The sequence below is a fragment of the Mobula birostris genome, chromosome 2 (assembly GCF_030028105.1).
Source record: "Mobula birostris isolate sMobBir1 chromosome 2, sMobBir1.hap1, whole genome shotgun sequence".
In the NCBI taxonomy this organism is placed as follows: Eukaryota; Metazoa; Chordata; class Chondrichthyes; order Myliobatiformes; family Myliobatidae; genus Mobula; species Mobula birostris.
Window position 1 is genome coordinate 189,573,020 of NC_092371.1, and position 25,645 is coordinate 189,598,664.

General features: G+C 41.5%; 1 protein-coding gene across 3 annotated transcripts in view; it reads left to right on the forward strand.

Annotated features, from left to right (window-relative positions):
* The window catches only part of taf1b (TATA box binding protein (Tbp)-associated factor, RNA polymerase I, B), a 122,027-nt gene that overhangs the window by 24,986 nt on the left and 71,396 nt on the right, over positions 1–25,645 (forward strand). For all 3 annotated transcript variants that reach the window (XR_011885006.1, XM_072251216.1, XM_072251217.1), the window contains exon 5: positions 17,924–18,019. Coding sequence is in view for 2 of the 3 variants with exons in the window: in XM_072251216.1 (XP_072107317.1) it covers positions 17,924–18,019 (96 nt within the window). In the remaining variant the exon portion in view is untranslated. The remainder of the gene's footprint in view (positions 1–17,923; positions 18,020–25,645) is intronic.

The following is a 25,645-nucleotide window of genomic DNA, read 5'->3' on the forward strand; positions in this document are numbered from 1 at the left end:
TGGAGTAACTCAGCAGGTTCCAAGAGCCTGTGGTCCTGAGATCCCTCTCAGGAACACAAAACATCGACTGTTCATTCATTTCCATAGATGCTGCCTGACCTGCTGAGTTTTTCCAGCATTCTGTGTTGTGTTGCCATGACCTCGCTGCTGCTTTGCCTCACTTCTGTAGACTCTTATTACCTGTCATATTTTCTTACCATTATTTTACAGTATAAGACTATAAGATATAGGAGCAGATTTAGGACATTTGGCCCATTGAGTCTGTTCTGCCATTTCATCAAGGCTGATCCAATGTTTATCTTAGCCTCAATCTCCTGCCTTCATGCCCTGAACAATCAAGAATCTATCAATCTCTGCCTTAAAGACTTGGCCTCCACAGCTGTCTGTGGCAAAAAATTTCACAGATTCACTACTCTCTGACTAAAGAAATTCCTCCTCGTCTCTGTTCTAAAAGGATATCCTTCTATTCTGAGGCTGTATCCTCTGGTCTTAGACTCCTCCACCTTAGGAAACATCCTCTCCACATCCACTCTAGCAAGCCCTTTAACCATTCGATAGGTTTCAATGAGGAATCATTTTCGTGAACCTTCTTTGAACTCTCTACAGTTTCAGCACCTCCTTTTTAGGATAAACGGCCCAAACCTGCTCACAATACTCCAAGTGAGGCCTCTACAGTGCTTTATAAAGTTTCAACATTACATCCTTGCTTTTATATTCTAGTCCTCTTGAAAAGAGTGCTAACATTGCATTTGCCTTTCTCACCACAGACTGAACCTGCAAATTAATCTTTAGGGAATCCTGCACAAAGACTCCCAAGTCCCTTTGTGTGTCAGTTTTTAGTGTTTTCTCTCCATCTAGAAAACAGCCCAACCTTGCATTTCTTCTACCAAAGTTCATGACCATACACTCTATTCCATCTGCCATTTCTTTGCCCGTTCTCCTGATCTGTCTAAGTCCTTCTGTAGCCTCTCTACTTCCTCAAAACTACCTCTCCTTCCACCTATCTTCATATCATTTGTAAACTTTGCCACAAAGCCATCAATTCCATCATCCAAATCATTGAAATATAACATAAAAAGAATTGGTCCCAATACAGACCCCTGGGGAACACTACTAGTCACCGGCAGCTAGTCAGAAAAGGCTCCCTTTATTTCCACTTTTTGCCTCCTGCCAATCAGCCATGCTTTATCCATGCTAGAATCTTTCCTGTAGTACCATGGGTTTGTAGCTTGTTCAGCAGCCTCATGTATGGCACCTTGTCAAAGGCCTTCTGAAAATCCAAGTACACAACATCAACTGAATCTCCTTTGTCTATCCTGTGTGTTACTTCCTGAAATAAGCCTAACAGATTTGTCAGGCAAGGGTTTCCCTTGAGGAAATCATGCTGACTACAGCCTATTTTATCACGTGCCTTCAAGTACCCTGAGAGCTCATCCTTAATAATTGACTCTAACATCTTCTCAACCATTGAGATCAGACTAAATGGCCTATAGTTTTCTTTCTTCTGCCTATATCCCTTCTTGAAAAGTGGAATGGTATTTGCAGTTTTCCAGTCTTCAGGAACCATTCCAGAATCTAGTGATTCTTGAAATCATTACTAATGCCCCCACGATCTCTTCAGCCACCTCCTTCAGAACTTTAGGGTGTACACCATCTGGGCCAGGTGACTTATCTACCTTCAGATCTTTCAGTTTTCCAAGAATCTTCTCTCTAGTTATGGTAACTTCACACACTTCATGCCCCCTGACACCTGGAACTTCCACCATACTGCTAGTGTCTTCTACAGTGAAGACTGACGCAGAATACTTATTTAGTTTGTCTGCTATTTCGTTGTCCCCATTACTACCTCTCCAACATTGTTTTCCAGTGGTCCAATATCCAATCTTGCTTCTCTTTAATACTTTATGTATCTGAAGAAACTCTTGGTATCCTCTTTAATATTATTGGGTAGCTTACTTTAGTATTCCATCTTTACCTTCTAAATAGCTTTTTTAGTTGCCTTTTGTTGGTTTTTAAAAGCTTCCCAACCTTCTAACTTTCCACTAATCTTTGCTCTATTATATGCCCTCTCTTTGTCTTTTATGTTGGCATTGTTAGCTATGGTTGTGTCATCTTTCCTTTAGACTACTTCTTCCTCTTTGGGATGTATATATCCTGTGAGATGAGTGTGAATAGCAGGGACAAAATGATTACTGCAGCATCATTACTTGGTTCTGTAAAATGGTGAGTTATTTTTCCCATTCACCATGTACCTTTTGCTATTTAATTTACTGTGTTTTAATATTCTTGGGTATTTGCATGTGTAGACTGGGGAAAAGTACACACTCAGGACAAGAAATACTTTTTAGGTTTTAATTCCTTTATAGGTTTTCGATGTTTAAATGCCAGGAGAGGGTCGCAAAACAAAACAAACAAATTTACAACCAGTTCTTGCTGTTACAATCTCAGTTTAACTTTCGATCCACACCCTCGTGTATGGACAGAATTGCGTATGCTGTATAAAAGTACCAGAACTAATTCAGTACTAATACGGTAGTGGCAATTCTGAAGGAACACAATACAAACAACATTAGAATCCCACCCACCCTGCATCTTATACATAGCAACGAAAAATGTAAGTGAATACGTCTCATCTAAGACGTCTACTACTTTTTAGTACATAGTGTTGAACTTTTGAACAGAGACTAAACATTCATGTTACGCGGTTACATGCACAATCAGTCCTGATACAATAAAGTTAGACAAATGGTACACTTTGGCACAACTTTTACAGGATATTGCCTGGTAGTTTAATTACAGGAAGACTGACCTACTTGGCTGGTGAGGAACTTTGCCCAAGCCACGCGATCCAGCGTTGAGTCATTTACTCGAGAAAATCTAAAGCATCGAAATGTAAAACATGTCAAATTACCGATATTTTCAATTTGCCAACAAGCATAAATGAGTTCACATGGATATCTTAAATTAATGCTCACCTTTCCTCACCATGCCCAGCACACTCTGGGAGGAACCCAATTCCAATGCCTTACCACGTCTTCAGCAGAAAGCAAAATGGTCTCCCCACTATCCCACGTGTGCGTAATGACATCACCATCTCCCTTAAAGGCACAGACAACTATTCTAGCATTACCCGATGGATGCCTAAGTACACTTGTAACGATACTGAATAAGATCCGACGGTCACCTGGTTACACATGAAAAAATCATCATGCAGCTATCTGCTGGGTAGCATTCATCCATTAGTTTGTTTTCTCCTCTCAATTTCTACAATTTGCTGAGGCATTAGTAACTGCCTGCATTTAAGCTGTTTTATTTTTTGCTTTTGCTTTAAGTCCATTTGGATATAAAATGTGTTGTGAATTATTTTGAAATTAATGTCCTATTCCCATGATCAATAGTACTCTAGGAATCTGATTTCAAAGATTTAAAAAAGTATAGAATAACAGAGATCTGTGCGTCATCATCATCATCAGGTGCTGTGCCCAGTTTGAGCTTTGACTGCCATGGCCCACACACTCCTGTTTTAGGTCAATTAGATCAATTCATTGGTATTCATTTCCAGTTCTCTGGCTGCTGTCTCTATCATCATTTGTCTTTGTGTTCCTCTTGCTTTCTTCCCTTCAATCTTTCCCATAATTACCGTGCATTCTAACTCCTCTTTCCTAATCACATGTCCAATGAAGTTATGTTGCCTTTTCATGATCTCATATATTATTTCTCTTTTTGTGTTTGCTCTGTTCATGACATCCTCATTAGATATTCGTTTCATCCATGATATTCTTTGCATCCTCCTCAAAAACCACATCTCTGCTGCTTCAATTCGTTTCCTCATGTTACTAGATATTGTCTAACATTCTGAGCCATATAACATAACTGGATAAAGGTAACATTTCAGTACTCTGAGGCGGGTTGTCATGCCTAGTTTAGTATTGGTCAATATACTCTTCATTCTCGTAGAGGTGTCTTTTGCCATCCCTATTCTTCTTTTGATGTCCATGTTGCACCTGCCATCTGATGTCACCCAGCTTCCTAAGTAGCAAAAGTCCTGTACTTGTTTGATGTCTTCCCCATTTATTCTCAGCCTGCAGATAGGATTCTCCTTCTTTTTGGATATCACCATACATTCTGTCTTTTTGGAATTGATAGATAGACCCATTTTTGCACTTTCTTCAACAATTTTATCAATTAAGTTTTGTAGTTCTTCCTCCATACTTGCAATTAACACAGTGTCATCTGCATATCTGAAATTATTGATGTTTTCACTGCCGACTTTGATTCATAGAACATAGAATGGTACAGCACAGTACAGGCCCTTCAGTCCACAATGTTCTGCCTCCCATATAAGCCCCCACCTTAAATCCCTCCACATTACCTGTCTAGTAGTCTCTTAAACTTCACTAGTGTATCTGCCTCCACCACTGACTCAGGCAGTGCATTCCACACACCAACCACTCTCTGAGTAAAAAAACCTTCTTCTAATATCCTCCTTGAACTTCCCACCCCTTACCTTAAAGCCATGTCCTCTTGTATTGAGCAGTGGTGCCCTGGGGAAGAGGCGCTGGCTATCCACTCTATCTATTCCTCTTATCATCTTGTACACCTCTATCATGTCTCCTCTCATCCTCCTTCTCTCCAAAGAGTAAAGCCCTAGCTCCCTTAATCTCTGATCATAATGCATCCTCTCTAAACCAGGCAGCATTCTGGTAAATCTCCTCTGTACCCTTTCCAATGCTTCCACATCCTTCCTATAGTGAGGCGACCAGAACTGGACACAGTACTCCAAGTGTGGCCTAACCAGAGTTTTATAGAGCTGCATCAATACATCGTGACTCTTAAACTCCATCCCTCGACTTATGAAAGCTAACACCCTATAAGCTTTCTTAACTACCCTATCCACCTGTGAGGCAACTTTCTGTGGACATGTACCCCCAGATCCCTCTGCTCCTCCACACTACCAAGTATCCTGCCATTTACTTTGTACTCTGCCTTGGAGTTTGTCCTTCCAAAGTGTACCACCTCACACTTCTCTGGGTTGAACTCCATCTGCCACTTCTCAGCCCACTTCTGCATCCTATCAATGTCTCTCTGCAATCTTTGACAATCCTCTACACTAACTACAACACCACCAACCTTTGTGTCATCTGCAAACTTGCCAACCCACCCTTCTACCCCCACATCCAGGTTATTAATAAAAATCACGAAAAGTAGAGGTCCTGGAACAGATCCTTGTGGGACACCGCTAGTCACAATCCTCCAATCTGAATGTACTCCCTCCACCACCACCCTCTGCCTTCTGCAGGCAAGCCAATTCTGAATCCACCTGGCCAAACTTCCCTGGATCCCATGCCTTCTGACTTTCTGAATAAGTCTACCGTGTGGAACCTTGTCAAATGCCTTACTAAAATCCATATAGATCACATCCACTGCACTACCCTCATCTATATGCCTGGACACCTCCTCAAAGAACTCTATCAGGCTTGTTAGACACGATCTGCCCTTCACAAAGCCATGCTGACTGTCCCTGATCAGACCATGATTCTCTAAATGCCCAGAGATCCTATCTCTAAGAATCTTTTCCAACAGCTTTCCCACCACAGACGTAAGACTCACTGGTCTATAATTACCCGGACTATCCCTACTACCTTTTTTTGAACAAGGGGACAACAATCCTCTGGTACCATTACCATGGACAACGAGGAGATAAAGATCCTGGCCAGAGGCTCAGCAATCTCTTCCCTCGCCTCATGGAGCAGCCTGGGGAATATTCCGTCAGGCCCCGGGGACTTATCCATTCTAATGTATTTTAACAACTCCAACACCTCCTCTCCAAGATGTCTCTTATTTATTGTAATACTGTTTCACTGTACACATTAAATAAATCAGGGGAGAAAACACACCCTTGTCTAACGCCTCTCTTGATTTTTGTAAACTGACTCACTTCTCCATCTATTCTTCCAGCGGCAGATTGTTCCCAGTACAGATTTCTGATTAGGCCGAGGTCTTTCGAATCTAGATCTAGAGTTTCCTGTAATATTTCAAATAACTTATTGTGCTTCACTTTATCAAATGCTTTTGCGTAGTCGATAAAACAAACAAACAAATCTTTTTGCACTTGAATAGCTCGTTCTGATAGTATCTGTGCATAGTTCTTTAAATTGGCAGGGAAGATTGAGAAATTGGCACAGAAGTGTTTTTACTCAAAGGTTAATCGTTTATAAATGTTCTACATTTGTAACATTTTATGCTTATTTTCAATAATTTTGAATGTAATTGAATATTTCAGAATGTCAAAGATATACAGCAGCTTTGACAGGTTAGATTCCCATTTAGTTCAGTTGATTTTCCTCTGTTTTTGAATAATTTTATCGGTGGCAGTACTGACAACCTGATAAGGAGTCCTTATTACCTCATTGAAGAACATTCTTGAATGTTTCTGAGATAGTAATGTGTTATCATCAGTGCAGGAATGTGATTACTTTGGGATTCTTCCATCTCAATAATACTTGACAATTTGGGCCTTCAGGTATGTGATCAAGCATTTTCTTTGAGAATAAGCTGTTATCACTGATGTTATCTTATTCCATCTGTTTAATATTTATGGGTACTAGTGCTTCAGAAAAGTTTTGCTGTTGGGAGATAGTTTACTTTCTTGTACTCATGAAACTGACAGGAAGGGTGTTTGGGATTGATCTTGTAATATTAGGAGCATGTTTTAAAGAAACTGATTCTGAGGTGCAGAACGCAGTTTGTTTCTTTACGCTGCCATGATAAATGACCTCATTTCCCTTCTTGTGCCTTCCTTTTCTTTATGAATATTCTTTCTGCTGTTAATCTTTTGTCTTAAATAATTTAAACTCATATTTGTCACTACCTTTCAAAAAGAAATCCTGCACAGAAAGAGGCCCTTTGGGCCATAAAGTCCATTTACATCTGTTACCCATTTAAAGTACTCTCATATCAATCCTTCATTTTATTCTTCCCACATTCTTATAAAGACTGTGAATACGCCGGAATATCATCCAAGTACAAAAGCATGATTTGGAAGACTAAGTCATTCATGGTTGCCTGCATGAGCCTTTGAAAAGTTCCCGGCCCATTGCAGACCCCAAACGGCATGCGAAGATACTTATACAGACCAAACGGTGTCGAAAAAGCAGTCTTATGCCAATCACACTCCTCTACTGCCACTTGGTGGTAACCACTTGCGAGGTCTATTATCGAGAAAAATTGCGCTTCCTGCAGGGCATCAAAACTCTCATCAATACGCAGGAGCGGGAACACGTCCTTTCTGGTCTTAAGATTCAGTCTCCGATAATCTACACGCAGTCTTATGCTGCCATCAGCCTTCCGGACCAACACCACAGGTGAGGCATACGCACTGTTGCTCTCCTGAATCACACCCTTCTTCAACAACTTTGAGATGTGCTCGTTGTACTGATTCGGCGGAACGCAACGGTATGGCTGTGATACAGGTTCGTCATCAATTAACTGAATTTCATGTTTAACCTTGTCAGTGTGCCCAAGGTCTTCCTCTTCAACTGCAAAGATATCCAGGTACCTAACCAGTAAAGCTCTTGGCTGAGATTGTTGTCCTTCACTACCCCCAGAGTCAAGCTTGTCTAGAATTGACTTTAACTTGTGATTACTACACTCCTCCTTTGCACCCACTGTCACGTGATCAATGCCAGCTGAAATCCACTGAAATCTTACTGCACATTGTGGATCACTGTCCACGTGCTCCACCTTTGACAGGATACCCAGCCGGGTCCTAGGTGCAAGCCATACATCCTCTTGAGAGGGGTTTAAAATCTGTACTGGCACTATACGATTACCAGAGTCAATGAGCGTAGGAATGACTACAATACCTCCTGGTAAAGGGGTGTTAAGTGTCTCAAGTAACATTTTATGGTCACTACCAGCATCGCCAGTGGCCTTGCTAGCCGCAATGGTGACTACAGATCCCGCAGGTATGAGCTCAGCAGCTTTTCCCAATATTCGGACTACTGCTTTCTTTTCAGTAGTGTGCATCTGCACTTTCTGGAACACATCTCTCCAATCAGAATCCAGCTTCCCTTCTAGGGCAGTGTCAAACTCTGTTTAGACAAGTTGCCTACCCTGGCTGATAATGTTCATGCCTACAATACCTGGGATAGGTGGTTCGGTACTAACAGGATCCCTGCCTACTAGAAAGCCACAATTTGGTATCTTCATGCCCATTGCTTGAACCTCTAGCTCTAGATACCTAAGGTAAGGACTATCAAGACCGCTAGCAGCTGTTAGCCTAAGCCAGCCAGCAGTGGACAACATATCCTCGTCCTCTCCATTCAAGTGTTCTCGAAAGAATGCTCGGTCAAGGTGCTTACCTGACTACCTGTGTCCAACAGGCAACGGACAGCGACACCTGATATTTCAAGCTCAACAACTGGACATGTTCCTATGGCGCATTGCAGTAACTGGTCACGGGATAGCTGTACATTATCTGTATCTATGAGGTCCCGCAGAATTGCCCGACTCCCAACCTCTTGAGGGCAGGAGGAGCTCCACTTCCCTTGCACCCCGCTCCCATGGGCAATTCTTGGCCAAATGCCCTCCCACCAGACACTTGAAACATATTGGTCGTCCATCTTCTGTGAACCTAGGCTGTAACTTACGTCTACTGCTAGTAGCGCGTGTAAGATCCCTCTGTACAGTGAGATCTTTCACTGCTTGAATCAATTCACAAAGGGCTTTGCCCTGCTCTGCGACCACTTTAAGGACATCATCTAGTGTGACAGACTCAGACTCCCGAGCTTTAAGAATCGAGCACTGTGCCTGGCCACTGCTACACTTTGACTTTCCAGACTTTGTATTTCCCAGGGGCTCTTCTACGACCCACAGACGAGCCTCCTCTCTCACTTCTATCATTGAGGACTCAGGGTGGTCCTGCATGAATCTGTGGAGCTCCCTTCTGAGGGAAGGATCCCTGATCCCCTCTATAAATTGATCCCTTAGCACCACCCTCTCATTGGACATGGCACCAGGGGAGTGCTTCAGTATCAAGTTAAGAGCTTGGGCTAGGGCATGTGAAAACTCTCTTACGTCTTCACCCTCACGCTGTTTGTGACTGTAGAAGCTATGCCACAGCTGTGGTGCACTACACTTGTCTCTAAAAGCTTCCCTGAGATAGGTGAACAAGTCATCAGCCCGGTCTTCCCCAGCATCACTGCGCATATGTGCTTCCTCTAAGGCTGCACCCCTGAGCAGGGACATAACAAAGTCATACTGATCCTGGTCAGACTGATTTCTACTATGAAGTGCACATTGTGCTTCTTCAATAAAGTCATCAACAGACCTCCCATCTTTCTCAACATCCCCCGTAAATGGAACAATGTGTCTTTCCATTGGGACATATACATAGGACCTTTTGCTTAATTTATCTATGGTTGCCTTGGCTTCATCATATCTACTACGTAATTCCCTAATTTGTTCATTCGAATCAAGTTCAACTGGTGTGTCCTCTGAGCGTGACATAGTAAAAGCTCAAGCCCTTAAAGTTTTCACAAGCCTGCAAAAGGAGTTGCTGCCGTCCCTTGCTGCAAACGCGATGGCTTCACGGCCCGCAGTTCCCTGGATCCACGTCTCCGTTCTGCATCCTGGCATCAGTCGCTGATGTCCCGGCCCAGTCCTGAGGCAACAGGTGCTCTCTCCTTCCGCCCAACAGGAACACGGTCCTGTCTTCACCACTACCGTATCCGGTACTGCATACAACAATCAGAGACCCTGTAAACTGGCTTGGAATTAGCCCCATTCCTGGAACCAAATTTTGTAGCCTGGGGAAAAGTATACACTCAGGACAACAAATACTACTTCGGGTTTTAATTCTTTTATCTGTTTTAGATGTTTAAATGCCAGAAGAGGGTCTCAAAACAAAACAAACGAATTTACAACCAGTTCTTGCCGTTACAATATCAGTTTAACTTTTGATCCACACTCTTGTGTAGTGGCAAATTGCATATGCAGTATAAAAATACATAAAACAAACCGCACAAAACTAATACGATAGTGGCAATCCTACTTGGCTGGTAAGGAACTTTGCACAAGCCACGCTATCCAGCGTCGATGCTTTCACTGGTGGAAACCTTTCCTCACCATGCCCAGTATCTCTGGGAGGAACTTGATTTCAACGCCCAGCCAGCTTCTTCAGCAGAAAACAAAATGGTCTCCCCACTATCCTGCGCGTGCATCATGACATCACTGTTTCCACTTAAAGGCACAGACAACTATTCTGGCATTACCGGGATGGATGCCTAAGTACACTTTTAACGATATTGAATAAGATTTGATGGGCACCGGTTACATTTGCTTACTTGGAAATATTACCCTGCAATTCCATGTCTATATCAAAAGAAACAATGAGCCTTTGGGATATCGCAATCTGCCATGCGATAGCTTTAAACACAACACATGACTCTCACATCAATTTTCCATCCATGGTGCTATTGGTTTTTAATTTTATGGAACTCAAATTTGCTAATTAGCTTTTTCCCCTGTGGACTTCCTCTGCTGTATTCTTTCAATAATATTCTCAGCTATCTCAACAAATAATTAAACCAGGCTAGTAAATATGATTTGCTTTAACAAATCCACACTGACTCTACACTCTATTTGGAGAGGTTTGCAAGATTACGCGGAAAAACCCTTTGCATTGGCTCCACCTTCAGGAAGTCAGGGTGAATCCCACCTTCTCTACTCTAATATATCCTCCCAACCATTAACTCGACTACCAAAAGATAAGAACAGCACTGAGTTACCAGATTGCTGAATTATTCTGTGTCAATCAATGATGAGGGATCCTTCAGATATCTGCAGGCAAATCATCAAAATGTGCAATAACTGAGTTTCATGAAACTAAAAGTTAGTGACGGCATGATGTTTTAAATCTGAAATGAGGCAGAAAGTGCTGTAAACTCTCAGAAGGTCAGACAGCATCTGGTAGAAGGTTATATAGTCATCAACCTGTATTGTTAACTCTTTATTTCACTGTGTATATTGCCTGATCATCTGAATATTTCCAACATTTTTAGTTTTGCCTCATGACCTCTGCTTCCACTGAGATTTCGGCAATATTACATAACTCTATAAAAAAGAAGACAGTACCCACTCAGCATGCCTTCTTCTTTATGTAAAAAATGCCTTCATCATCAATAATTGGCTGTTCTCCTTGTCTTATCATTCATTTTCTACTTATGTGCATAAAAGACTGCATGGTTTTCTTTTGTGTTAAATGTCATTCTGATGTTGCCTGTAGTGGGAGAGTCTAAGACCAGGGGACACAGCCTCAGAATAGAAGAGAGTTCTTTCAGATCAGAGACAAGGAGGAATTTCTTTAGCCAGAGAGAGGTGAATTTGTGGAATTCATTGCCACAGGCAGTTGCGGAGGCCAAGTCTTTACATATATTTAAGACAGAGGTTGATAGATTCTTGATTGAAGGGCATGAAGGGATACGGGGAGAAGACAGGAGGTTGGGACTGAGAGGGGAAATGGATCAGCCGTGATGAAATGGCGGAGCAGACTTGATTGGCCAAATGGCCTACTTCTGCTCCTATATCTCATTCTGTTGTATTCTTTCATTTTTGTCACTTCCTCCCTCAGCTTTTGTACCTAGTTCGTACCTGAGGACGTACAACACACAATCCTCCATTTTGTTTAATCATTTTTTATGTCACCTAGGCATCTCTGGTTTAATTCTTTTACAGTTTCTCTGCCCCACCCTAGTGAGGAATGTCACTAGATTGTACCTGAAGCATTTGCATTTTAAAAGTAATTTGTTGTTTTCTAAGTTTTACCTACCAATATCTTGGTGCATTTTATCCTGGGCAAATGACATTCTCCTGTTCTCCGTTTTATATTCCTCCTTGTCCTTCTTCTCAATGATTCTCCATTGTTGTGAAGCCCACTTGGACCACTTCATTTACCAAAATAAATGTAACAAGAACTTCCTTCCTAGTTGGCTGAAACATATTGATGAAGGAAGTTATCTTGAACAAATTTCAGAAAGCTCTTCCCCTCTTATTCTTTATTGTAGTATTACACCAATTATTAAAGCATGGCACACTGCTTTTACAGAAAACTGCTAATACAAGCTATCTCACAGGATAGTAGTAGAAATTTTAACCAGCCATAAGGTTTGCGCGGTTCCTTCTTTGCTTAAGAGAAAGCAATCCCTGCCTATCTTTAAGTTATGTCCTCAATCTGTAAGCACTCCTGTCCAGCACCCTTATGAAACTTTGCTCGGACATACTTCCTATAGTTGTTGTTGTTGTTGTTTGTCCTTCGTAATCGAAGATGACCATGGCTTCAAAGTCAAATGGGAGATTGGTGGCTGTGGGTCCGGAGGTGACTGATGAGGCCAATCCGGGCCCTGAAGGCTCGCCCACATGTGGGACACAGGTGGGTGGGTGCTGTCGTGGCAGTGGATGCTGCTCGGGCCTTGCACACAGCACGCTTTCGTTGCGCCTCGATGATGCGCCTGACTTCAGCTGCACGGGCTCCTGTGGTGATCTTGCTGTGCCAAGCTGGATGGTCAAGGGCAAGCGTCTCCCACGTGTTGATGTCGACGCCCAGGCCTTTGAGGGATGCTTTGAGGCAGTCTTCGTAACGTTTCTTCTGCCCCGCAACTGAGCGCTTGCCCTGACACAGTTCTCCGTACAGAAGCTGCTTAGGCAATCGGCTGTCTGGCATTCTGACCACATGTCCAGCCCACCTGGCTTGGGCTTTCAGCAGGAGGGTGTAGACGCTGCAGAGCCCAGCTCGTTCCAGGATTTCCGTGTCGGGGACTTTGTCCTGCCACCTGATGTGGAGGAGTCTGTGGAGACAGCTCAGGTGAAAATGGTTGAGCTGTTTGGCGTGTCTGCTGTAGACAGTCCAGGTCTCGCTGGCGTAAAGGAGGGTGGTAAGGACCACTGCACAGTAGACCTTCAGCTTGGTGGTAAGGCTGAGCCCTCTCCGTTCCCAGACGTTCTCACGGAGTCTCCCAAAGGCGGTGCTGGCTTTGGCAATCCTGTTGTTGACCTCAGCGTCTATGTTCACTGCGCGAGAGAGTACGCTGCCCAGGTAGGTGAAGTTGTCGACTGCCTGGAGGTCCTGACCCTTCACCGTGATGTGCGGCTCCTGGTATGGCTTTCCTGGGGCAGGCTGGTACATAACTTCGGTCTTTTTGGTGCTGATAGTGAGACCGAAGTTGTCGCAGGCTTGTGAGAAGCAGTCCATTTCACGCTGCATCTCCTGCTCTGGGCTGGCGTTGAGTGCGCAGTCATCAGCAAACAAGAAGTCTCTGATGACAGTCTCTCGCACTTTTGTAACTACCTGCAGGTGCCTAAGGTTGAACAACCCGCCGTCAGTCCTGTATCTGACGTGAATTCCTTCTTCGTAGTTACGGAAGGCATATGTCAGCATGGCAGAGAATACCATACTGAACAGAGTCGGGGCAAGAACGCAGCCTTGTTTGACGCCATTTGTCACTGGGAAGGCCTCCGACTTGTTGCCGTCATCCAGAACTTTCACCATCATACCGTCGTGGAACTGCCGGACGATTGTGATGAACTTGCTGGGGCAGCCAAACTTCTCCATGATCTTCCACAAGCCTTCTCTGCTGACCGTATTGAAAGCCTTGGTTAGATCGACAAAGGTCACGAAGAGGTTGCTGTGTTACTCCTGGCATTTTTCCTGGAGTTGGCGCGCAGCAAAAATCATGTCCGCGGTCCCACCTACAGCACGGAAGCCGCACTGGCTTTCTGGGAGCAGACCTTGCTCAAGATGTTGGAGAAGGCGGTTGAGCAGGATGTGGGCCAGAATCTTCCCCGCAATGGACAAGAGGGAGATGCCTCGGTGGTTGTCGCAAGACTGGCGGTTGCCTTTCCTCTTGTAGATGTGGACTATGCTGGCATCTTTCAGCTGTTGCGGGACCTAGTACAGCAACCAGAACTGCACAGTATTCTATGTGCAGCCTCGGAAACATCTGGTACAGCTGTAATGTGATTTCCAAATTCTTGTACTCAGTGCCCTACCAAATGAGAGCAAGCATGCTGTACTCATTCACATCCTATCTAACTGTATCATCATTTTCAGGAACTATGTACTTACTTCCCTGGGTCTCTCTGTTCAAATGTACTCTTCTAGCCTTGACGTTCAGTGTCCTGGTTCAACTTCCCAGAATGTACTGCACAGCATGGAAGTCAGCCCACTGACTCTGTGTCCATTAAGTGCATACTTCAATCTCCTCTCCCCCCCACTGCGTTTCCACCAACTCTACCCAGATTCTAACACTCACTTAGGGCCTAATTAACCTACCAACCTGCACATCTTGGTTTGGTATGGTGTGGGAGGAATCCACTGATAGGAGCTGACAGGGAAATCCAGGCAGTCACTTGGAGAACATGCAGATTCCATACAAGGTTAAAGATTAGCTTCATCTGGATATCGAAACATACAGTGAAGTGTGTCATTTTGTCAACGGCTGACACCGTCTGAATCTGTGCTGAGGTCAGCCTGCAAGTGTCGCCATGCTTCCAGCAGCAGCATAGCATGCACTCAATTTACAAACCCTAACCTGTCAATGTTTGGAATGTGGGAGGAAACCGGAGCACCTGGAGGAAGCCCACTCAGTCATGGGGAGAACATACAAACTCCTTACAGACGGTGACAAGGATTGAACCCAGTTACTGGAACCATGAGGCATTTCTACCAGCTGTGCCACCATGTCACTTATTTCTAATGGTTGGAGATGTTTAGAAGCAGTTGCAGCATTTAATAAAAATTTGAATGACAACTTAAAAGCAGAATTAGCATTAGGTTTGTTTTTTACTGACGTACAGTATGTCATGAAATTTATTCTTTTGCAGCAGCAGAAAGGTCAAAACAGTGAAGTTATTTTCAAGGGCTAATGGACCATTCAGGAATTTGATGGCAGAGGGGAAGAATGTGTTTCTAGCACATTGGGTGCATCCTCAGGTGACTGTAGCTCCTCCCTGATGGCAGTAGTGAGACGAGGGCTTTTCTCGGCTGGTGAGGGTCCTTAATGAGAGATGCTGTTGTCTTTGAGGTGCTGCCTTTTGAGGATGTCCTCAATGGGGGGAGGCTAGTGCCCAAAATAGAAATGGCTGATTGTACAGCCCTCTGCAGTTTTTTTTCCAATCCTGTGCATTGGACCCCCTCATACCAGGCTGTGAGGCAACCAACTAGAATGCTCTTCATGGTACATCTATAAAAATTAAGTAGTCTTAGATAACATACCAAATCTCTTCAAGCTTCCATAAAGTATAGCTACAGGTGTGTCTTCTTTGTGATTGCATCAGTGTGTTGGGCCTAGGATAGATGCTGTGAGACATTGACATCCAGAAACTCGAAGCTGCTGACCCCTTGATAAAGTCTGGTGGGTATTCCCGAGTTCCAGTCCGGAATTACACACTATATTTCTTGATCTTACTGACGTTGAGTGCGAGATTGTTGTTGCTACACCATCCAGCCAGCCGATCCATCTCCTGTATGTTTCTGCGTCACCATTTGAGATTCAGCAACAGTTGTGTCTTCACTGAATTTATAGATGATATTTGAGCTTTTCCCCAGCCACACGGTCATGAGTTAGAGAGAGAGGAAGAGTGGGCTTTGCACACATCCCTGAGGTACGCATGTGTTGAATGTCAGTGAAGAGATGTTATTTTCAATCTGCACTGACTGGGTTCTCCTGAGGAAGTTAAGGTTCCAATTGCAGAGGAAAGTACAAAGGCCCATGATTTGAAGCTTGTTGTTTAGTACTAAGGGGATGATGGTGTTGAATGCTGAGCCGTAATCAACGAATAGCAGCCTGACAGAGGTAGGTATTGCTGTTGTCTAGGTGGTCCAAAGTCACTTGGAGTGCCAGTGAAACTGCATTTGCTTTCACACACTCGCCCATTGCTATGACTGGCAAGAATGTTGGGAGCCAGATATAGTGTACTTGTTCTCCTCATCTTGTGTCATTAGGGTTGTCTTAAGATTCAATGATGAGTTCAGGGACAGAAGGTGTTGGCAGGCCATCTACACAATCTACCCTGCAGGTGCCATTTCTGTTCTTTCTGAGATATTGAGAACACTTCAGTGTTTGGAAGTGTATCATACCCTCACACAGCTTAGGAGTTTCAGTCCTGACCTGGTTCTGTCTGTGCGGAGTTTGTACTTTCTCCCTTTCACTGCGTTGTTTCCTCCTATTGCTCCAGTTTCTTTCCACATCCCGAAGACATGGGCTGGTAGGTTAATTGGTCACTCTAGATTCTCCCTAGTGGTAGAATGAGTGAAGTTCATCAGTTTGTGGGGAGAAAAAATTGGAGTTATTTTAAATGGATAATTGATGGTCAGGATGGACTTGGTAGCCCAAAGGGCCAATTTCTATGTTCTATGTCTTTATTGCTGTTTATTCTTACAGCTCATAAACCTTTTGTTTTGCATTTGAAATCCACCTCTTGTCCATCGTCATTTCTCCTAATATGCTCCTAATTAATTGCTGCTGCTTAGTGTTATTTTGCACTCCTCCTCCTTTGTGTATTTCATTCCTTTTCTCCCACTGTTCATTCTCCTGCCAGTTTAGTTTAACTTCCTTCAACCTAGTTGGGATGCACTCAGTAGACCAGTCCAATTAACTCAAGCACTGTGTAGCAAAAAAGATGGATTTGTTTTTCCTCCTGGCTACTGATCATTTAGGAACCGTTATAAAAGAATAGTTATTTTAAACATACATTTCTAATGCAGTAAACAAATCCTTTTCTTTATGTAGCTTCAGCAAGATTAGTGAGGCTCATCTATATCTGTATTGGTTGATATTTTCATCTTATTAACATTTTTATTCTGAATGTGTTATGTATAAATTAAGTATAAATACACATAGATATTAGAGGACTGCCAGAATTGGAGAAGCAATCGTTTAAAAATGTTTAAAATCCATGAACCTAAATAAACCATAATCATTTAAAATACTGTGCCTAGAGGAATTGGTCAATCCAGTTAGACTTTTGAGATCCATATTTAGTGCTCAGGTTGCATTTCAACAACTGATATCATTGTTTTCTTTATGCATTTTTATTTTTCTTCTTGCTATTTTTTGATTCAAATTTCAAATTGCCTTTATGGTAATATGGTATTTATCTGACGTAGCCTCCCATCTCTTCTACTTAATGTTTCATGTTTAAAACTGACAATGCAGTAAATAATTTGAGTATTTTGTGTTATTGTGTAGGAGATCTCTAACCAGCAATAGGTTTGTCTCTAATCTAAAAGACTGCATACCAGAAGCCTCAACCTTGTCTTCGACTTCTCTGAGGATATGCTTCCATAACTGTATTAACACTTTACCTATAATATTAAACTGAACTTACCTTTTGCTGTTCTTGCTAGTGTTTACCAGAGTAGGTACCTTGAAGGGATTTGTGATGCTGTTGTAAAATCCACTGTTTTAAGATGTCCTTACATTCTCCAATACTATTTTAAATTAGTGAAAATGTGTTGGATTCTTTACTAGATTTAGAAATCCAGCAGGGGGCACTTTCTGACCAAATAAAACCTGTTCATTGGCTTGTAGTAATTGGTTCAATCTGAAATGCACAAGGGCTGGTTTTTTCTTGTAAAGTGACTGTATTCTCACTGCATAATTTCAATGTTTGTCTAATTTCTTATAATGATTCTCGAACAGATACTGCAAGTAGGCTAAATCTATCTCCCATTGCCTTCGATATTTTTGTCTTTGACATCTCTATTTTCTGCTCAGATTCTTTCCAATGAAAGTGAGATAATGATCTGAAATGTTATGAGAACATGCATTCTATAATGTTCTGGTGCAATTGAACACCACCGTGGTATCACTGAACCACTCCCTAGGTTGAAGCATAATAGATGATTGTATTTTTCTTTTCCTAGGATGAAATCCTGTGCAATGTTTGGAGGCGCTACTTGCAAAAAAGTCAACAAGCTTATACAAACAAACCCATTGCTGCTTTCACCAGAAAACAGAGGGTAGGTATGATTGAAGAAATATTGGCGCTATCAGCAAGAAAACTGGTCTGTTTTCAGTATCTGGAAGAAAATGCTTAGTTTCAAGTATATTTTAGAATGAGTTGCTGGAGGAATTTAGTGAGTCAGTTAGCATTTGTGGAGGATTTGGCTAGTCAAACTTTTACGTGAAGACCGTTCATCTTAGTCCATTTCCCCCCCAGGTAGACAATAAATTGTAAGGTCATAACAAAGTAGATTATGAGATTAAGAGTCCACCTTATTTTACTAAAGGACCACTCTGTATATTTCCTCCTCTTAAGCAGAATCCTAGTGACTCTGTAGTGTACTTTTGCTGTTGCCTCAACATCTTTTCAAGAATGTAGAGGCCAAACTGTATATAGTTCCCATGCTAGCTTTGCCATGGTTTATACTGATTACAAATCTATCTTGAACTTCTATTGCACACACTTTGTCCAAAAGAGCAGGCTGATTTATTTATTTTGTTGATGAGATCTGGGCATTACTGAAAAGGGCAATAAATAAAAATCAAGAACGTACTCCAGATACCAGAAGTAAAAAGAGAAATTTTGGAGAACTCAGCAGGTCAGGCAGAATCTGGGACCCATCATCTGAACTGGGAAATGGGAAACCATTTTTTTTTCTCTCTTCTCTTTTTTTATAGACTGGCCTGCTAATCTGACCTTGACAGCCATTGGAGAAATTTTCCTTGTTCCAACCATTTCCCACCCCCCACCTTTGTGCTACCTGAACTAATTTGTTTCTCTCTTTCCCACTTCTGATAACATATTGACTGTTTCTCTTTACACAGATGTTGCCTGGCCTGCTGAGTTCCTCCAGCATTTTGTGTGTGTTGCTGGGATTTCCAGCATCTGCAGCTTTTCTCTTGTTTGTTATCAAGCTATTGTTTATTGATTGCAGTTTGGTGTTTAGTACAATCAACCCCTCAGTATTAATCAAACTTCTAAACCTGTGCCTCTGTACCTAACCTCTGCAACTGGATCCTGGGTTCCTCACTGGGAAACTATAGTCAGTAAGAATTGGTAATAACAACTCTTCTTTGTTGACAGTCAACACAGGCGCACCTCAAGCCTGCCTGCTTACTCTAGTGCTCTATTCTGCACTGATGACTGTGTCTAAGCGCAACTCAAACGCCATCTAATAATCTAAATGACACCACTGTTATTGGTAAAAGCTCAGAGTGTTCATTAACCTCACACTCAACGTCAGCAAGACCAACAAATTGATTGAGGCCTTCAGGAAAGGGAAGTTGATAGAACATACATCAAGTCCTCATTGAAGGGTCAGCAGCTTCAGGTTCTTGGTGTCAACACCTTTGAGGATCTATCCTGGGCCAAACACATTGATGCAGTCAAGACAAAGGCACATCGATGGCTCTATTTTGAGGGCATTTGGTATGTCACCACAAAGACTCTAGCAAATTTCTACAGGTGTATATGCTTGACAGTACTTTGACTGGTATGGAGATTCCAGTGCACAGGATCACTAAAAGCTACAAAGTCGGCCGGCTCGATCATGGACATTACCCTCTTCATCATCGGCTCAACCATGGGCATTACCCTCCTCAGCATTACCCTCCTCATCATCGGCTCGACCATGGGCATTACCCTCCTCATCATCGGCTCGACCATGGGCATTACCCTCCTCATCACTGGCTCGATCATGGGCATTACCCTCCTCATCACTGGCTCGATCATGGGCATTACCCTCCTCATCACTGGCTTGATCATGGGCATTACCCTCCTCATCACCGGCTCGATCATGGGCATTACCCTCCTCATCATCGGCCCGACCATGGGCATTACCCTCCTCATCACCGGCTCAATCATGGGCATTACCCTCCTCATCATCAATGACATCTTCAAGAGGCGGTGCCTTTAGAAACTGGCATCTATCGTTAAGGACCTTCACCATCTGGGACATGCCTTCTTAAGGCTGATTTATACTTGTGCATTGGTGTGTCTGCGTCACTCTGCAATTCGCGCACATCATGCATGCACACACACCTGCCCATGCAAGGCTTCATGTTCATGGTCGTCTTTCTCAGGGTAAACAAGTTTAAAGCGAGCATCTTTTTTCGTAAAAGCAAAATGTGTCCTCCATAATTTCGGAGGTCTGTAAAGCTTTATGGAAAGCATTGCAACCAGAGTTCCTTCCCTGCCCTTCAGTCGCCCAATGGGAAGCTACTGCAGCGTATGAGGAAATGCGATGCTACCAGGCGGACCAATCACAGTTGTTGCAGTCTGTGTTGCCGCGACATGTAGTTACATGCCCCTGCACCCATCTGTGTATTGTACACTAACTTGGCCACAAAGCCACCAATTCCATCATCCAAGTCATTGACATATAATGTAAAAAGAAGTTGCCCCAACACAGACACTTGTGGACAACCACTAGCAGCACTTGTCACTGTCAGCCAACTAGAAAAGGCTTTCTTTATTCCCACTCTTTGCCTCCTGCCAGTCAGCCAATGCTTTATCCATGCTATTATCTTTCCTGTAATGCCATGGTCTTCTGAAAATCCAAGTGCACAGCATCCATTAACTCTCCTTTGACTATCCTGCTTAATCTTTTTTTCAAAGAGTTCCAACAGATTTGTCAGGCAAGATTATCTCCTAAGAAAACCATGCTGATTACAGCTGATTTTATCACGTGCTTCCTAGTACCCTGAAATCATATCCTTAAAAATCAACTCCAACGTCTTTCCAACCATAGAGGTCAGACTAACTGGCCTATAATTTCCTTTCTTCTGCCTCTCTTCCTTCTTGAAGAGTGGAGTGACATTTGCAATTTTCTATTCCTCTGGTACCATGCCAGAATCAATTAATTCTTGAAAGATGCCACTACAATCTCTAAAGCCAGTTCGTTCAGAACCCTGGGGTGTACACCAGGTGACTTAATCTACCTTCAGATTTTTCAATTCCTCCAGCACCACCTTCCTATTAATAGCAACTTCACACACTTCTGCCTCCTGACACTCTCGAACCTTCAATATACTGCTAGTGTCTTCCACAGTGAAGACTGATGCAAAATACTTATTCATTTCATCCGCCATTTGTTTGTCCCCCATTACTACCTCTCCAGCATTATTTTCCAGGGTCCAATATCTATTCTCGCCTCTCGTTTGTACTTTATGTATCTGCAGAAACTTTGGGTATTATTGGCTCGCCTATCTTTGTGTTCTATCTTTTCCTTCTTTATGACTTTTTTGGTTGCCTTCTGTTTGTTTTCAAGAGCTTCCCAATCCTCTACTTCCAACTAATTTTTGCTCTATTATATGCCTTCTCTTTGGCCTTTATGTTGGCTTTGACTTCTTTTGTCAACCATGGTTGTGTCATCTTGCAGTTAGAATACTACTTCCTCTTTGTGATGTATATATCCCGTGCCTTTTGAGTTGCTCCCAGAAAGTCCAGATATTGTTGCTCTGTCATCGTTCCTGCCAGTGTTCCTTTCCAATCAATTTGAGCCAGCTTCTCTCTCAGGCCTCTTTAATTATCTTTACTCCACTTTAATACTGATAGATCTAACTTTAGCTTCACCTTCTCAAATTGCAGGGCAAATTCAATCATATTATGATCATTTGTTCCTAAGGGTTCTTTTACCTTAAGCTCTCTAATCAATTTCGGTTCATCGCACAACACCCAATCCAGAACCGCTGATCCCCTTGTTGTCTTAACCACGAGCTGCTCTAAAAAGCTATCCTAGAAATTCCCCCTCTTGAGATCCAGCACTAACCAGATTTTCCCAATCTACCTGTGAAATCCCCCATGACTATTGTAACATTGCCCTTTTGGTATGCATTTCCTATCTCCCATTGTAACTTGTAGACTAAACTTTTACGACTGTTTGGGGGTTTGTATATAACTCCCATCAGGGTCTTTTTACCTTTTCAGTTCCTTAGCTCGATTCATAACAATTCAACACCTTCTGACCCTGTGTGACCTCTTTCTAATGATATAATTTTTTTTAACCAACAGAGCCAGGCCATCCCCTCTTTCTACCTGTTTGTCCTTTCGATACAATGTGTATCCTTGGACATTAAGGTTTCAGTTATAGTCTTCTTTCAGCCACAATTCAGTGATGCCCACAATATCATACATGCCAATCTGTAACTGTAACTGTGCTACAAGTTCAAAACCTTATCAATTAAGACAATGATAAATCTGATTCTAATTCCTTAAGGTAGCAGTGATTTAACTTATTAAACCTTGGCATTCTGTTTGTTGAGAATGCCCTCACTGGAAATTCCAGTATTTTGCCTGAGTGGAGGTGATATATTTTGATTTGTATCTTGGTGACAAATTTGGAGGTGAAATATTTCTCTGTTCTTGCTGCACTTGTCTAGCTAGATGGCAAGGTTGCAGGTTATAAAGGAGAAAACTCAATGTGATGCAGTTCTTTAGTCAACACTACACAGTAAAGGCATGCAGCTGTCATGCTGGAGGAAGGGAATGTTCAAGCTGGTGCATTGTGTTTAATAAAGGGAATGGTACATGATCTGATATTGAGGTCCCTGGGTGTTGAAGCTGTACTTATTTGTGTCACACCATTGAATTAGGTCTTGTGAATGGTGAAAATTCTTTGGGAATGGAGAGGTGAACTATTTGCTGCAGACTAATAAGTTCTTGCCTGTTCTTATTAGCGCAGAATATATGTGGCAGATCTAGTTAAGTTTGTACCTACAGTAGTATGGTTCGCTTCATTAGCTAAGGAAATCAAATAGGTTTAAACTTCGTTACATTCAGTACATGTGGTGCTTTTGACCACAAGATGCAAAAAATGCCATGCAGGCTCTGAAGGTAATTAAGCCAAGGACATATCCCCAAAGGAATTCCTTGGTAGTCTTATCCACTTGAGGTGCTGTCTTTAATGTCTTGCAAACTTATTAACTCTCCAGTATATCATCTGTCTTTCTCTCATCTTGCACTTTGTTTGATCTGCACTGTATTTTCTCTATAACTGTAGCACTCTATTCTGCATTCTGTTTTCTTAATTCAATCCTGATGTATCAAGTATGGCATGATCTGTCTGGATGGCTTGCAAAACAAAAGTTTTTCGCTGTGACAATAATAACCCAATATTTTAAAATCTAAATGTTTAAATATTTTACATATTTTAAAATGATTTTAAATATTTTAAACTCTAAATGATTTTTTAAAAATCTAAATGTACCACCTTATATTTACTGGCATTACTTTCCATATTCCACTCTTTAGCATATCTTATTGAATTTCCCCTTGTACTTTTTTGATTCTGTGAATTAATCATTATTACTTCTATATTGTTAATTAGGATGTTATTCAAAGTTTACCAGACAACTCTATCCCTATATCCAGGTACTTGTATTTGAAATTAAATCTGGTTTCAAAACAGAACACAGTGGCACAGAGCCATTTCAGTTAATCCCACTTCTGTGTTTTGACGTTTACTTGTTCCACATAGTTTTGTCACCACCCGAACCACAATTGCTCCTTCAGAATCAATGATAGTTGCTTCTAATTGTTTCCTCATTAGTTAGATGGTTAGTTCCAAATTTTCTACCACATCTAGTAAGTCAATTTTCTACCGCCATAGTGAATTGTGCATAGCTTTTTTTTTTGCATAATTCTGCTGTTCTGATTTAATTTTCACCAACTTACTTTTTTATAAAGCATTTAAATTTGCTGTGGTCGGAACAATTCAAGAAAGAAATCATGCAGCTCATTCAAAGAGAGTTTGAAAGTCACCAATGGTTTATGGTATCCAAAATAGGATTTTTCTCTCTGTTTACTTGTGTCCTGGTCTAAGCAGGCATTTGAAACAAAGATTGAAACAGAAAATAATAGTACTAAGTACTTTATTGAACCCGAGTGGGAAATTATTTCATTACAACAGCAACATTTAAAAACACACCGAGCAATAATAATAAATATAATAATAAGTAATAATATTAATTAATATTAAATGCTGGAAAAGTTCAGCAAGTTTGTGGAGAAGGAGAATATCAATGTTTTGGGTCTGTGACACTCTATCAGAATGAGCTGTTTCTTTTATTTTCATCCTAGGCAACATATATTGCTATTGACTTTCCTTAGCCAATTGGAATTAACAGAAAGCTGAATTGGTTCTTTTTTATTCAAGCAAAATGATGCATTCTATTAAAAGTCATGAATAGGAATGAAAATCTGTCTATTGTATGTGCTATTTTTGTATAGAAGGTGGATATACCTTTGGACCTGAGTGAATGTGGTGGTGCACACCATATTCCAGTACTTAGATTGTTTCCTTGTTTTGTTTACATGCATGTTTGAACATGACTGAAACAAAATCTGTACCATTCAAAAACGTTGCAGGAGGTTGATTCCAATTAAGTGTGCTGGTTTGCATTTAAGGAAGCTACAAGGTGTTGTATAGCCAGGTTTTAGGGAAAAAAAGTATGGGGCACTTGGAATGATATTTTTTAAGTGATAATAATCTTGAATATAATACCCACAGCTGTTTGGATAGATTTAATCAGATTAATTTGATGCAAACAATTATATGTGGAGATCCAGATCTACCTTGATGTTGCAGGAACTTCTTGTTTTTCTGTTTCTTAAATTGTCAATTCCTAGTTTGGTCTAATCTTAACCCTAATATTATACTTAAAATGCATTGAAAAATGAGCAGTAATAAATATTATCAGTAAAATTTTTATCCTTTAATCAAGTTTCTTCAAAATGTGATAGAACTAACTGAACCCTAAATCTGTGAATGTGATGCGCCAAATGGCTTCCGTATGTTCCTTAATGATTTGACAGCAGGTTTCCTAAAATACCTTGATTTGCACTTGTAGAGGAGCCTAGGGTTGTGAAGACCTGAGTGTGTTCGTTTGAAAAATATAGTCCCAAAATACAATCTCCTGGCTTGTTTCATTGCAGGATATTATGTAAATTATTAGGCATTTTTGTATATTAATGCACCTGGTCTTGACTCTGAGGCTCTTCCAAAATTGTTTATCAAGATGCATCTGTAAAAACTTGATCACTGTCCCTTTAATCAATTTTTCTTGTATATGTGTTTGGTGGGTTCACCTGGTTATGAGCAGTTATCATTATGCAGCAATCTTAGACCTAGAAGTTGTTAACATGTTTGCACTATTTCACTGCATGTAAATTAGCATAAGGAATGAGGTGTACCAGTTTAACTAGTCCTGGATGAATCCAAAAGCTTCTTTTAAGTAGTGATAATTTTCAATGGATGTATCCTTGCACTATAAATTTATTTTTTCTGTCTATTAAATTAATTTTTTGTTGATTATACCCATTATTATTTTGAAAAAATTAACAAAATATTGGGATGAAGTGCAGTAATAATTATGCGTAATTTTATATAGTAGTTTAATTAACTTGTAGATCTTTCATACACATATTGATTTAAGGATTAAATGAAATGTCTTCTGTAGGTTAAATATTTATGGTGGTAGTAGAATTTTAACTTTGGTTTAAAGTGAAATAGATTCACAAAGGTTGGGGGTGTTGTGGATAGTGTGGAGGGCTGTCAGAGGTTACAGTGGGACATTGAAAGGATTTAAAACTGGGCTGAGAAGTGGCAGATGGAATTCAACCCAGCTAAGTGTGAGGTGGTTTA